Genomic DNA, 16,038 nt, shown 5'->3' with positions numbered 1-16,038 from the left:
AATAACTACAGGTGGACGTCTACAAGGGAGCATTAGCCCTTAAATGACCCTGGTTTAATGCTTTTTATCAAATATTCTAGATGAAAAAAAATATATATTGCATTTGCAGTATATATCAAATGCAATCATTTCACCATCAAATAAATATAGGCATTTTACTCAAAATGAACTTTCCTGCTAGCAATATAAATGGCATTTACATGAGGATGTAACACAGGCTAATTTTATTCAGGGGATCACATATAGTAAGTGCGTCATGCCTGAATGAACTTTGTTCTAAGACATGAAGTTAGATAATCTTACCAATTTGTGTTTAGGAAAGGAGTCCACCATTACGGCTAACAAAAACTAATTCAGAAACAGAAGTGACATGTTTAAATATTTTTGTGCAACCGTGCATATGGATTGGACAAATGATATTTGGTGTCTGCTATGAGCACTAGCATCAACTAGAAGAATGTCATATTTGACTATTTTATATATCCATGTAGTGTTTTTAAATGTCAATTTCAATTAAATACAAAGTAATCTTAACAGTTATATGGAAGGTGAAACTCAGAAGATGGTGAAGATGAAACACTATAGCAGTAGTAGTACTGTTGCTTGTAAAGGGTACAGTGAAATACTTGCTTGCATGTTTGACCAGCATCTAAAATATTTATCTATTAACACACAATATATATTGAATATAAATGCAGCGTGAAGAGTAATAACTTAGGATATTATAAGAACGAAAAAAATTAATTCTCTATATTACTGTCATGGAAGTAAATATTTAGTTCACAAACAGGCAGCAAATTTCTGATTTTAGACCAATCACAGACAGAAGTTTTTCCTAAATAAATTGAAGTGATAAAAGTCAGATACCAGGTTCTTGGGGATTTTGGACTGCATTTGTTCAGTCTTATTTCTTGAAACGGCAGCTACGGTATTTAGGTCAGGAAATTCTTTTTCATCCTTTAAAAGAAAAAAAAAGAAAAAAAAAAGAAAAAAAAAACAAAACTAGGTAAAAATGGCAAGACTACCTCCTCCATTATTATTATATATTATAATGAATAAAATAGCATTTGATATTTTAATCAGTAACACCATGTTTAATTATTTTTTTGCATTGAGATTAACAAATTATGTAATATAAAAACAAAGCTCAAAAATGTGGCGATTTGAGTAAGAAGGCTAGTATGTGTTTTAAACCATTTTCCCTAGAAAATTCACAGAAAATAAAAAATTTATTCAAAGTTCAATAATCAGTACAAAAAAATGAAGCCCATCCGTGCATAAACAATTATTTGACTACTACAAACATGCATCATTTTAATAATTTTTTTTTTTATTATTAATTTTACCGTACCTCAAAATACAAAGATTCTGTATCTGGCTTTGTTCCAGGTAAATGGCCAATAGTTTGAGGTTTACCATCTGGCCTTTTCTGCAAGCTCAGTTTTCTTTCGCATGAAACACTCTGTCCTCTTCCTCTGTAACCATTCTATGAATTAAGCATGTACGGAGTACATCATTACTGGTTGAAGTTAAGGAGCATTAAAAATAAGTTCAAATATTACATTTTAATTCATTATTTTGACAACTTTTGAACTCCATGTTTCTTGTTGTTTTTCTTTATCTTCACCTTTTCTAACTTCTATATAAGGTAGATGTATTTGACCGACCTTCTCCATAGAGCTCGGTCCAGCACCTTTTTTTCTTTCTTACCCCACCTTTTATTTTCCTTTTCCATCACTCGTTTACCAATATTATCTATTGTCTCTCCTCATTAAATGCCCATTTCACATACTCTATCCTTTGTAACTCAACACATCCACCTCAACATTTTCACTTCTGCCGCACCCAACTTTTGCATATCTTTTTCTGCCCATGTTTTAGTTCCATGACATTATTGCTGGTCTTAAAAGCCTTAGCTTTAACCTTCACCTTGTTTCGCAGACCATATAAAACTCCTGATGCCTTCTTCCAGTTGTTCCAACCATACTGCACTCTGTGGGTTATCTCTATGTCTAGTTCTCCATCTTCAGTCACCACTGATCCTCTGCATTTAAACATACTCTTCTCTTTTCAACAGCTCCCCCTACAAGCTAACTTCTGAATCCTGATCACAATTAAACGTTAAATATTTAGTCTTCTTCCTGTTTAACTTCAATCCTCTATCTTAAAATCTCCTTCACCATTCTTCTAACTTCCTTTCAATTTCCTCATTTCTGCCGTTACACAGCATAACGTTTATTCTTTGTCTGAGTTTAAGTTCAGCTTTAGCAAGTAACAGCTATTAGGTAGAGAGATCAATGCATGAATGGCTACATAAACAAAACTAGGAAACACATTACCATTGCATAATTCCTTTGATCACACAACTTTCCACCCTTAAAATATGGAGAAGTTCTATCAAACCAGGACCTTTGAGTAACCTGCGAGGCAACATTGACCCAGGTAGTACCTAAGTAAAAAAAAAATTAAAATGTAAAACCAATTACCAGTGACCATCTGTCTAAAAATATACATGTATTTGTGAGGAGATAAAAAAGTTGAGAGCCTGGACGTGAAAGGGATTTTTAAGGTGCTAATTTCATAAGTTACTAAAGATTTGGCACTACTTGCTAAAATAAACAAATCAGAAGTTTTTAGCATTTCTATGTGTTTCATGTTTGAGAATCAAATCAACATGGATGCCAAAAACTCAATTACTGCATTGTCATTGAATTTTTAAGGCTAGAGAACAATATAACTTTTTTAGGTTAATTCCTTCCTAATGAATGTGCATCTGGACCACTCTTCTTCATATGCCACAAACAGAGACAGGATGTAGGGTTCTATTGTGGAAGATTTTCTCTCCAATCAGACATTATGTCTGACTGCCTTTGATATAGAGGACGTCATATCGTAATGGAGAATCAAACAATGATGGTACATCAGACAGCAAACACTACACGGATTAGGTACGAGCAATGGAATCTATTCCTCATGTGTAATTCAACATAAATGAAGTCCATGCAAGTTCACTCCTAAAAAGAATCAGCACTGTATCCAATTTTCTAAGAATCTCAGCCTTCTGAGAAATGGAAAAAATAATACATTAAATTACTATGATAAACTACTATGACCCAGAGTTCAAATAATCAAAACAAAGGCAGTATGGTGATTCTCAAGCACCAAAGAAATTCAAGATCAAAGCCAGTGCCGGGATGACATCATGATACTGAGGGTGTAGTCCATAGATGATTACAAGCCTTAAAAGGCCCACATAACTTGTTGATATTGCACTGATTTTGTCTGCCACTTGCAACAATAAGTCACGGAAAAGAAACAAGGAGCTGTCAGCCCTCACCTTTCCATTTCAAAAGCTCTTCTGTACAACTTTGTATTTGAAGAGATGGCACTCACACTTTATTCTCTGCGCCTATCCCCATTGAGCTCTTGCCTGCTTCCCAATCTGAAGGCCTACCAACGTGGGATGCACAACACCAATGATGAAGACATCAAATCAGATATAGAAGAATAGTTGTACAAGCAAGACAAAACATTTTAGGTAGCACAGAAAAGCTTTTTTTATAACAAGTGTAACAGTTTTTATGGGGATTATGCTGAAAAACAAAGTGCTGTATGTTTGGTTTCACTTGTATTTCTCAGGCTCAATACTTTTTGATCATACCCTCATATATACAATTTGCTTAAAACACAAAAACTTACCTGACATCACTAAAGGTTCAACTGCCTGAGAGATTAAAAAAAAAAAAATTAAATGATTATTTTTGGGATGTATCAATTAAATATAATAAATAATAACCACTGCTAAAAAATCGAATGTTTACTTTGCCTTAATAAAGCTGTGGCAATGAAAAATTGCAGACTAATGTTTTATTGCATGGAATGAAGTATCTTAACTTGTTCAATAAAAATATTTTTTTTCTTCCTGCTTGGTTACAAATGGGTACACACGTGCACAAGCATTATCACAGTATGAAAATATCTAGAGCGAAGATAATAAATTGTTCAGTTATCAGAACTGAAGCCTTAATTCAGATTGACCGATTTATTTTTGAGATATCACTTCTGTTCTCAAAAAGGTCAAATTGAATTTAGGGATCTCTAAAACACATGCATTTTGGCACTGCCACAATAATTTCCCTATATAAATACCTACGGTACACATAAGAAAAGTAATAACATACAGAACCAACTGATATGGTTTGTAAAATATTAAAATTAGATTTTAAAAGTGATTACATATTAGGAAAACACTATTAATGATACATTTAAGTGGCACATAATACATTGTTTTTGTGGAGTGGTACATTAAGATGAAACATATTCCTTTTTATGCCAAACCTGCAACAAATCACAACCTTATCATCACAATTCACATTGCCAAAAATCAATGTAACTGCTGCTAAATTCCTCAAGTATTTTAGTTAAGCCCACATGCTTCATACATGTTAATCACACAAAATTTAAGTGACCAAATCTTAAAATAGTACTACATACAACAGCACTGCTAGAATCCAATGGCCGTGTTCCCAAGGTGCCTGTCTGCTGGTGATGGCTGTGCTTAGGGCTACAGTATCCGCTGTCACTATCAATATCGGCTTCACTTGCACCATGTTCACTAGAGGATTCTGCTGTTGGATGGGATGCCCTTCTTCTTCTTGTCTTGGTCTTCCACACTAAAGGACTTGCCCTTTCTGATAGCGACCTACTGGCTATTTCACCAGGGAAATCTAATAATACAAAATAATAGCAATGATTCAGTGCGTATAAAACAATCCAGGTCTATACTAAACGTAGACACATTTTAAGTCACTTTGACAAAACACAAGGTAAATACAACAAACTCTCAGTCAACGATATAATGGCCGATAGGTAATAAATTGAGCTGCGCATCAGGTTAATTCCCCAGCTCTACTGTTAAAATTCAGAATCCAACCCCATAGAAAAGCTAATTGCAAGAGACTGAAAGGTATTACTTCCAGATAAGCATCAAATAATTTACATAATGTCTCACTCATCATTTTAAAACTCTGGAAATTTTTGTTTGTTAATCCTAAATCTGAATGAAAATTTGAATAAAGAACACACCTAAAATCCCAACAAAACATATTTCAAGTCTTTTCACTTTTTGAGCACCAAGTACTTCAGTTACTTTGCTTGAAAATGGTATACAGCATTTAAACTTTCTGTAGTCTTTATTTTTATTTTAACTCCTTATATCCTAAACACTATTAATGTGTTTATTTAATAAAAGAAATGGCAATAGCTGGAGTATTGAGTATAACACTTAAAAATTTTAAAAGAAAGTCTTTATATGAATACAAACCTTTTTTCACACCAGTATGAACTAAATAAAACACAGAAAATGTATGAACATTATTATCAATAGCTTATGTAACAAGGCGTGCACGTTAGGTGAACTATAGAATATCTCTATGCAGATTAAGCAATGCTTTGTTTTTTAAAGGGCACTTTGTTACCATGACAATTTTAATATTTGAAGTGAACATACAGCTGCAAAACACAAAATTGTGTTGTATGTCGATTTTCTCATTAAGGGACAAACTGTAATGTGGAGGAATGAGCAGTTTATAAATATTTTCCAACATTCCCAACAGCTTTGAAAAGAACAGAGGACAAGAAAGTAAATTAAGAAAATATGTGCCTGTCTTTAATTTTTTCAGGAAAACATCCAAAAATTGTAAAAAAAAAAAAAAAAAAAAAAAAAGTAATATTTAAAGAAAAAATATTTCTTGGATTAATCTAATGGAAATTACATGAATTAAATAACTAAGCAAAATATTTTTCATTTAGTTGCAAAATAAATACAAACCTGTTTGCTGGGAGGCGTCAACCAAAAGGACAGTCTTGGATCTGCTGTCTGGGCCTGAAGCACTGATCTCTTTCTGAATTGCGACACTCCTCATAAGTGGTCGCTTACTTCTTATCTGCTGCGGCAGCTGTTTAAGAAAATGTGAATAAAGTATTAAAGTCATGGATTCAAATATAAAGAGAATGAAGAAACTTTTTAGTTAATTCTAAATTCAAAACTATCTACTCTACCACTCTGTTTCCAAAGCTATTTAAGGTCTAAATTGATTAAATTTCGAGCCCTGCTAATTTCAGATCTCAATAAACAAAACCTGTGTGTTAAGCAAGATGAGTAAAACATTAAAATCAATGTAATATTTGTGACATTACGTGTCTCTGACAAAATTAGCTGAAAGTAAATAAAAAGACTAAGTGTTTATTTTATGAGCTGCAAGTACATAACATCCCATTATCAACAAACTGGACTGGTCTGACACCACAGTGGCACTGGATAAGAAGGGCCAGAGCAGACTGCACTTCCTGAGGAGACTCAAGTCTTTTGATGTGTGCAACAAGCTGCTGGAAATGTTCTACCAGTCCATAGTAGTAAGTGTGGTGTTGTACCTGTGGTCTCCTGCTGAAGCAACCTATGCTCAAAAGAAACACAATGCTTGAACAAACTTATGAGAAAAGCCTGCTCCATCACATGGCAAACCCTGGACACACAGGAAGCTGTTGCGAAGAAGAAAATGGTGGCAAAATTGGATGCCATCATGAAAAATCCCCACCCTGAACCACAAGCTCATTCCACCATGGAGATCTCTTCTTCCCACTGCTATCAGGCAATTCAATGCTTCCTTCCAATGTATGGTAATCTTTAAAAATCATTTTTAAATGTCTGAAAAATATACATTTATGTATTTGGTTATCTATCGATTGGTTAGCTGTATTATTTGTCTTATGGGTCTGAATCCTTTGATTTTTAGGTTTATGCTGCTGTAAGTATCTGAATTTTATTTGGGCAAAAGTAGGTTTACAGCTTACAGGTTATGATTATTACAATAGCTTTATTAACTCAATAGCTTTAAAAAGATTATTACAAATAATACAAATACAACAATTAATAAATAATACAAGAATAATCTGTGTTTTGTGTACTCAAAACTGTAAACCTACTTTTGCCCACCCCTGTATGTACAGTAAGTCCACACACACATACACAAATATATATTTAAATAAATGTATTTTAGCAACATGACTTTTATTTATTACCATTTCCATTAATGTCTGGTCATATCAACTTAGTTGCACAGCAGGGAGACATGAGTGTAGTTGTGGGTGTCTAGACATTATCCCAATAATATCGGATGTGAAGCAGGAAACAACCTTGCATAGGTGACCATCACTACATTACAGAACTCACTTTCATAGGGTTAAAATAGACCACCAGATAATCTAACATGTACGTCCTTGAAATTTAAAATGAACATTTAAGTTACAAAAAACTCTTGACACAGTGTAAAATTAACTGTATTTAAGATCATTACCAATTATAGCATCACTGTACACTTGTATATGTATCTCATGAAAAGCTAGGACCGAAATAAATGGTTCTGTATGGAGATTGTACTACGGAGTCTAAGCAGTTGATAGATGCTATATGATATGCTATATAAACTGGAACAGGAGGCACACTGGAGAGATTTAACTCAATTCAGTTTCTTATACCACTTCAAACCATTACAAATTAAGGGCAACTGAGCAAGTAAGGACAATGACTGGAATGGGGAGCTACACAAGAAATGTCATTACTCCCAGTGCTTGAAACTGGAACCTAATTACTTGCGGTGAGACAGCGACATTCAGTCAAACAATTGTGGGGGGTTGTGTTCACCCTGTGAAGGTCCATGAAGAGCTGCCAGTACTCACTGGTATGCCAAGAAAAGGTGATAGTACAGTGAAACAATTAATTTTGCAATACCAAGAATGTCAATCAGAGAGCAGGTGGGGGGTTGGGGTTGAAGATGGGTGGTCCCCATGAGGATTCCTGAAGAGAAGCTGGTACTCTATGACGAAATTACAGCACACTGGTGAATACTGGCCCAATTCAAACACTTATTTTTCCCCAAAGGATTTACAGATACCAAGATTTTCCCAATTGGGTTTACTCCTAGAATTTCTCCTGCTTCAGATGGTCTTGACTGAGAAGTGTGTGTTGTAACGGACAGCCAGGATTCTTATATGGCAGGGACGCATCCATAATGGAAGGAGCTTGCCCATGGCAATACCTCCCTGGGACAACAGAGGGCAGCCCCCCTGGTTTACTACACTGCCATAGGTTGGGAACAAGGACGCTCAACCCTACTGGAGCCCGTGGCCACCACCAGGGGCCACAAGGAGAATGGCTGGGATCTAATCTGCAAAAATGCCACCGCAGCATGAAGGAGACTGTGGAACACCTGGAGAACTTCCAGCTGCTTTATAAAGGGGGCCGACTCATTCCATTCAGGGAGCCAGATTCGGGAGAAGGTGGACACAGCTTGCCAGTGAAGGTGGAAGGAGAAAGGGAGAGAAAAGAAGGAAAGGTCTGTGTTGTATAAGGTGGGGAACAAGGGAAAAGCGCTACCCCACTGAAATAAAGTCAATAGTTGTGCTGGGACTTGTGCCTCTGTCTGTTGTGTTGGGGTGTTTGTACACCTCCTACTGTCCACAGTGTTCAACGAGACAAAGTAAGATTCACAACTGAGGAACTGTTTAACTATAAAACTGGTGGGACAAACAAGTACACATTCTTTAAAGGGTTGTTCAATTCTCAATTTTTTTCTTTATTGGACATCTGCATTTTCCAGTATTGGGACCTAACATTACTCACTTCTGCCGAAAGTATTCTGAATTTGGGTTTGCTGAAAGTATTCTGAATTGGGGTTTGTTATTACCTAATTTATGTAGTATGTAAGTGTCAGTAATGCTGCATTAGTAGTGCATTTCAGAAAATCACTTTTTATTACACTACCGTTTTTACTGTTTTTAATTTTTATGTGGGATTTCTAAAAGGATTTGAAGGGCTTGGTTTCAAATCAGCCCACAAAATAAATATAATCTTAGTCATTAGGGTAGGAAATTAAGGGGCAGGTCAGTTTTCAAGATCTACTGCACACTAATTTCACTCTATAGTACATCATTTAGGAATTAAGCAAATTGATTTTCACATAGTTTAAACCCTACCTTTGCAATAACAGGTGATCTAATGATTCCACGCACCCGTTGTCCTGATACAGGAAGAATCTGTCCAGTCTGCATGGGACGATCTCCGCATTCTGTGGACATAGCATTGACAACACCTGTTGTTTGAATAGAGGCTCCATAAGGTGTGGGAAAGGGGTGGTAAAATCCCATCATGGGCGCACAAGGTGCTGGCATAATTTGGTAGTACGTGTAGTCATTCGAAACAGGAGGCTGAGGTGATGGAAGAATAGGGTAGGCAAGGTAAGGACCAGTAGAGCTTGGGTTGGGTTGCTGCCATCTTAGATCACTGTTATACAAGGGTAGCTGCCTGAAAAAGAAAAAAAAAAGTCTTACTCAACAAAAGTCTGAAACCATGATTTTCATTAAACTAAACTGCGAAAAAAAGCAAGAAGTTCCCTTCTTCTCAATTCATAACTGAAAACATCAAAAGATTGACTATTAAAATGAATACAACAATGCTAGTAGGTTTCTTTTATGTTCCTAAGTTAAAGAATGTACACAAATTACTGACAGATGAAACACTCACTATGTAAAGAAACATTTTTCACCTTATATTAAAACATAACACTGGTGTTTTGTTGAACTTATGACATGACATTTAAAAAACAAATCTAGTTATTTTACATTTGACTAGTGATGCTATTAATTTAACATACTAAGCCTCAATTTTTTTGTGGCCTAATGGCTTAAGCACTACATATGTATCTCTTAAACCATAATCCTCAGGGTGTTTACAGGGGCAATTGTGAGCAATCTTACTCTTAAGGAATGTTACAAAACATATGGGAAGGCAGTTTCAGCTGCTGAAAGCAGGTCAAAACTGTTTAAAATGAAGAAACCCTCATAACACCAAGGCTTTCAGAGACAGTGATAATTTATTTATTTTGAATAACTTCACTTCAAATTCATCATCCTTACACAAACATTTCTTCAATTGCATAAAAGTTAGATCATTAATCAAAGTAACACTGCCTACTTTCCTAATCTTCCTCTATCATCCACTAAATAAAGAGAGTAACCCATAATAACACTCTCCCTGGTAACTGAGACAGAGCTGGGTGAAGCCAATGTCACATTACATGACTTTTTTTCATGGGACATGTCAGACTTGCCAATCACATTCGTTGATCTCAATGATGCACTATGTAAAATTACACAACTGAAAAGTAAGTGGGCACCTTCACTTCACCAACTGGGTTACAACTTTCCAGCAAAGGGGTGCATGCCCTTTTTTTCTGACAGCCAAATGCGTGCTATCTGATGGAACCGGCACTGTGCAAAAGATTAATTACTGAAGTGAGTTCGGCAGCAACTTCTGCCTCAACTCCTTTTTTGTTCTTTTTTAATTGTTTTCCATTTTAGCATTGTACTTAAACCCCAAGACATCAGATGGGCAAGCTTCTCTTCTGTTGGCCTGGTTCTAAACACTCGTTTCTTATTCTGCATCTATGTATTGGACTTCCGGATGACAAATCATTGGTCGCCAGCTCTCCTGCACACACAGCATGTCCCTCCTACTTTTGAGAAAATCAAACCTGTTTGATTTGATCGTAGCCAGTCAAAGATTAGATGGCCTCAGTTGTTAGGTACGTCACATTAAATCGGCTTCAAGAAAGAGTGCCACCAACCTGCTACGATTACATAAACGAAGGCTACAACTGAAATGCGATGAAAAAGTTGTCTAATGTAATAGGCTTAAGGTAACTTATAACTAGGATCCTCAAATAAGGAAAGACATCAAATCTACACATTATACAGTACATTCCTTCAAAACTGGTCCTAGAAACAATCTAATTAATCTGAAAACCATTAACTGCATCGCCCTCTCTCAAGACAGAAATGTATAAATACTTTTCAGAGATGCTTATCAGCCTCCCTTGGTTCTGTTTTGACTACATCCTCTGCTCAGACCCTACCAGACTACACTTATTTACTTAAATGTTTATTTTTAATTGGCTATCTTTGGGTTGATACTAGATGGATCATTACTGCTGTGGGGTCATGTTTATATCACCAGGTCTCAATTCCTGACTCAGAAATTGTTAAAGAAATACAACCTGATGTCTGGTGACCAGAGAACTTATATCCTCACTCAACTTAGGTGAAAAATGTTAGCTGCGCATGACTGGTAATATAGTGACACAGGTCTTCCATATTGAAAATAGCAAACACAATTTTTAACACTATCTATTTGCCTCATCTGCCATGATTGTTTAATTGTGTTGCATGATGTATTAAAAGGGCATCATCAAGTCACAAATTTCAGCAAAAATCCAATCTGTTTAAACTCAGATTGAACATGGGGGATCAGAACTGAACCAGTAATTCAGTACCAGTATATGATTCTGTATATGATCTTATTAAAAAAAAAAAAAAAAATGATGTGTGGAAAAATTGGAATCGGGTCACATCAGCTTGGCAGAGTATGTACAGGGGTCTGCAACCATCCTACACTGGTGGTTCACCATCATTTTGCTTAGCTGGAAGAATTTAAATATATAGTATAAAAGAAAAATTGCCTTAAACAATTCAACTGTTTTCAGTATATTGCAGCCCTTCAAATGCCATCCTCAGCTAGTATTCTTTAATTAGTGAACGTTGCCTAATCGCTGAAAGCCATTTAAGCATTTTTTAACAAGTACTTCACATTGTACTCTTATCTATTCTTGCTTGCTGTTGTTCAAACTTAAATTGTTATTATTAAGCCAATCCCATATAAAGTATTTGGCCAACAGAAAGCGTGCTTTTGTAATCAATGACCATCACGAGGATATAAATGGTTGTCAAAAGCGTAACTTTGAAAAACCTACTCAAGAATTAACTAAAACATAAATAAAAAAAAAAAAAAACTTGTCCACTTCAGGAAAAACATTGCAATACATCACCCCCACTAAAGCAGAATACTGACTTTCTTGCAAATATCTAACAAACTGACAAATATTAACACTGAGGAATATACAAAAACTTAGTTAAGGTGCCTCTCCAGTCTCATATTTAACAGGTATATAAAATAAATTAAGATATTTAAATACCATGTTGTCACCACAACTTACAAGTATTTTGATTATAAATTGCATTGTACAATATTTGTATAAAAGGAGTTTATTTCAACAGTAATTGGCTATAATAATAGATAAGCTTCATTGTTTTCAGCGTTTAAAAGTTGTTTTAGTGTTTATATGACTGAATATTCTTATTCTCTTGAAAGAATACCAATATTAAATGGATTACCTATTTGGCTGATTTTCCTGAACAAACGGGTAACATGTAATAAGGTAACTAGGGATAGGCGCAGGTTCAACATTATTCATGTTGCTTCCTCCTCCGTTGTCATTTGATAGATTCACTGGGACCAAGACAGTCTCTGTACCCTTCTTCTGGGGAATAAAAGGCTCTACTTCGGCAGAAAGCTTGACATCCTTAAAAAAATAAAACCATAAATAAATTGAGTTTCATTTATACACAATCACCTTTTAAAACACAAAGTTTAAAAAAGTATTTCCAGTTCAGTCTCCATCACACAAATTTGTTAAAAAAAAAAAAATCTGTAAGATATTAAAAACTAGATGTTTACATTTCCATAAAATTAATACTTGGTAAGCTTTTCTGTTGTTACAAATTAAGACTTGCTCATTTATTTTAAATACTCTAAAGAGTGTCCAAGGTTATAAAAGTGAACCTGCCGTGAAGGCATAGTCTCTGGTCATATTATGGTGGTTCCACCAAGTTTTAAACTGTAAATATACAAATGCATGTACAATGTATATTATGTATATATACAATGTATGTATGTGAATGTACAAAGGAATGTATGACAAGCTTTGAAGTATGAATGTACAAATACCATGTAGCAGGATGTCTGACAATGCCACCGCAGAGCTCACACTGACTGGCCTGTAAAAGTTATAGCACGATGCCAGCTTGGACAACACGTCATCACGGACTACCGCAGTGAATTTGCTTCCAGACACACATCAGTTTTTTGTTCTTCCCACATTTTGCTCTGCTGTATTCATCTTTCTGATATTTAACTCTTATCAGTAAATCTAGTTTAAACATTTCCATACTTTTGTTCCTTATCAATCTGTGAGAAAAGCAACGGTTCTAGGAGAAGTTCAGATAAGAAGTGTAAAACACGCCCTCGACCCTCTGCAGTTCGCATACCAGGAGAAGGTGGGAGCGGAAGATGCCATCATCTATATGCTACATCGATCCCTCTCCCACTTGGACAGAGGCAGTGGTGCTGTAAGAATTATGTTTCTAGATTTCTCTAGCGCCTTCAACACCATCCAACCTCTGCTCCTTAGGGACAAGCTGACAGAGATGGGAGTAGAGTCATACCTGGTGGCATGGATCGTGGACTATCTTACAAACAGACCTCAGTATGTGCGTCTCGGGAATTGCAGATCTGACATTGTGGTCAGCAACACAGGAGCGCCGCAGGGGACTGTACTTTCTCCGGTCCTATTCAGCCTATATACATTGGACTTCCAATATAACTCAAGAGTCCTGCCACGTGCAAAAGTTTGCTGACGACACTGCTATCGTGGGCTGCATCAGGAGTGGGCAGGAGGAGGAGTATAGAAACCTCATCAAGGACTTTGTTAAATGGTGCGACTTAAACCACCTACACCTGAACACCAGCAAAACCAAGGAACTGGTGGTGGATTTTAGGAGACCCAGGCCCCTCATGGACCCCGTGATCATCAGAGGTGACTGTGTGCAGAGGGTGCAGACCTATAAATACCTAGGAGTGCAGCTGGACGATAAATTAGACTGGACTGCCAATACTGATTCTCTGTGCAAGAAAGGACAGAGCCGCCTGTACTTCCTTAGAAGACTGGCATCCTTCAACATCTGCAGTAAGATGCTGCAGATGTTCTATCAGATGGTTGTGGCGAGTGCCCTCTTCTACGCAGTGGTGTGCTGGGGAGGCAGCATTAAGAAGAAGGATGCCTCACGCCTGGACAAACTGGTGAGGAAGGCAGGCTCTATTGTTGGCATAGAGCTGGACGGTCTGACATCCATAGCAGAGCAACGGGCACTCAGCAGGCTCCTATCAATTATGGAGAATCCACTACATCCATTAAACAGTGTCATCTCCAGACAGAGGAGCAGTTTCAGTGACAGACTGCTGTCACTGTCCTGCTCCACTGACAGACTGAGAAGATCATTCCTCCCCCAAACTATGCGACTCTTCAATTCCACCAGAGGGGGTAAACGTTGAACATTATTCAAGTTATTGTCTGTTTTTTTATCTGCATTTTTTATTACTCTTTAATTTAATATTTTTGCTGCTGGAATATGTGAATTTCCCCCTGGGATTAATAAAGTATCTATCTATCTATCTATCTAAAAGAATTATGATTTACATTTGAGGTCAAAACTAGAGTGATTAACCTTTCAAAAATGATCATTTAGGAAAACATTGTATTATTGATTTTTATGTCTTTGTGCCCTAAGCTGTAATTAAACTCGGATTAGAAATAAATACCTGCTGCTTTACTGCGAGATATGGTAACAAATTAAACTGTACTGAATTGACACACTGACATCTGTAAGCCACCAGTCTCCTCTTACAGTAATGACTTGTATGAAAGAAACAAACAGTAGGGTTTGCTAAAATTAGCGTGAATAACAACATGAGGTAAACATAAAGACTACATTTTTTTCTGTCAGCTCATAATTATATTTTGAATTATGTATAAATGTAAATTCCCGAGTTTACACCTGATAGTGTGTTATGTGATCAAATACTGTGCAACACATTGGAATCCTATTCAGGGGAGGGTTCTTTTATGTGCCGTGCCCTTTACTACCAGACTGAAATTCTGGAGCAAGCATAAGGGGTGGGAAAGGTCACCAGCCTGGCAAGGCAGTGAGTGCCAACAGAAAAGGGAGTCAAAGCAAAAAGAATTAATAACAGCCGGAGAAGGATCCATGATGGTAAGTTCAGAGACCAGCTTCCATTAGAGGACATTATGCTGCCCAAGATCTTTAGGTTTCTATGAAGGAAAGTCACTTTTGTTAAGTTTCCTAAGTGTCCCAGAGGTGGTCATTTGGAAGTGCTCGATTATCAGGAAGGATTGGGTGGAGCAGTGGTGGCGCTGGGTAGTTTTGGGGCACCTGTCCCATTCACAAATACTAAGGTTCAAGATAAACTTAATTAATCCCAAGGGGAAATTTAGACACATCCAGCAGCAGAAACATAAAAAACAAGGATACACACTCACAGGACAGATAATACAGCCACTCAATTAATCAATCAATAAATACAATACATATTGTGCAGAAATTTCAAAGTGAACTTAAAAAGTACATCAGAAGGAAGAGAGACAGAGATACTCATGGCCACTACTGGAAGCTCTATTATAAAGGCCACAGTACTTTTTTTTCTGACTCAAGAAGTACCTTTAAGGAATGACCTGGAAACACCACCAGGCTAGGGTATAAGACCACATCAGTCAGAAGCACTAAATCATTGCATTTAGAATATAGAAGTGAGGCACAGGCAAGACCTCAACCTGGTACAGGAAAGTGGCCAGAGAAAGAAAAACAAATACAGAGGGAAAGGATAGGATGGCCATGAGACAGGATAGTACACAGGATCTAGAACCCTCTAGATGGGTTTAGCTGATGGCATGGGATTTCCTGTCTGTTGACGTACTGTTTATTTTGCTTTCCCCAATTAACACCTCTAAGTATTTTGATGGAAACATTTTCTTTATGGTATCTTGATCCAAACTAGAGTGTCACAGTGAGGTTTCCCATGTCAAAATGGATATACCACTCCATTAACTTTCTTACGTCCAAATCTGTTTAGCCTGCAGGTTTTCTGCAGGCACTGTTTCTGTCTGTTCTGTTTTCCTTTCTTCTTTTGCCAGTGTAAAAATATTTTCTTGAGGCTTATCTTGTGCCTGAAGTATCTTTATTACACCTTGTTATCTAGCGTTTGTTGTAATGTGCTCTGTGATAACATTTACT

The 16,038-nt window shown here is 36.6% G+C and overlaps 1 protein-coding gene across 3 annotated transcripts in view; it reads right to left on the bottom strand.

The window, feature by feature from the left end:
* The window catches only part of secisbp2l (SECIS binding protein 2-like), a 68,503-nt gene that overhangs the window by 22,337 nt on the left and 30,128 nt on the right, over positions 1-16,038 (bottom strand). The window contains exons 2-9 of one of the 3 annotated variants that reach the window (XM_051920668.1): positions 12,286-12,473; positions 9,034-9,361; positions 5,831-5,957; positions 4,495-4,727; positions 3,700-3,724; positions 2,340-2,449; positions 1,352-1,486; positions 868-957 (exon numbers count right to left, since the gene is read on the bottom strand). In XM_051920668.1, the coding sequence (XP_051776628.1) occupies positions 868-957; positions 1,352-1,486; positions 2,340-2,449; positions 3,700-3,724; positions 4,495-4,727; positions 5,831-5,957; positions 9,034-9,361; positions 12,286-12,473 (1,236 nt within the window). Of the gene's footprint in view, positions 1-867; positions 958-1,351; positions 1,487-2,339; positions 2,450-3,699; positions 3,725-4,469; positions 4,728-5,830; positions 5,958-9,033; positions 9,362-12,285; positions 12,474-16,038 lie in introns of all 3 variants that reach the window. The other 2 variants (XM_051920669.1, XM_051920667.1) reach the window with 2 other exon arrangements.

This window comes from Erpetoichthys calabaricus, chromosome 17 (assembly GCF_900747795.2).
Source record: "Erpetoichthys calabaricus chromosome 17, fErpCal1.3, whole genome shotgun sequence".
Classification (NCBI taxonomy): domain Eukaryota; kingdom Metazoa; phylum Chordata; class Cladistia; order Polypteriformes; family Polypteridae; genus Erpetoichthys; species Erpetoichthys calabaricus.
This window is presented reverse-complemented; position numbering and strand designations above follow the sequence as displayed.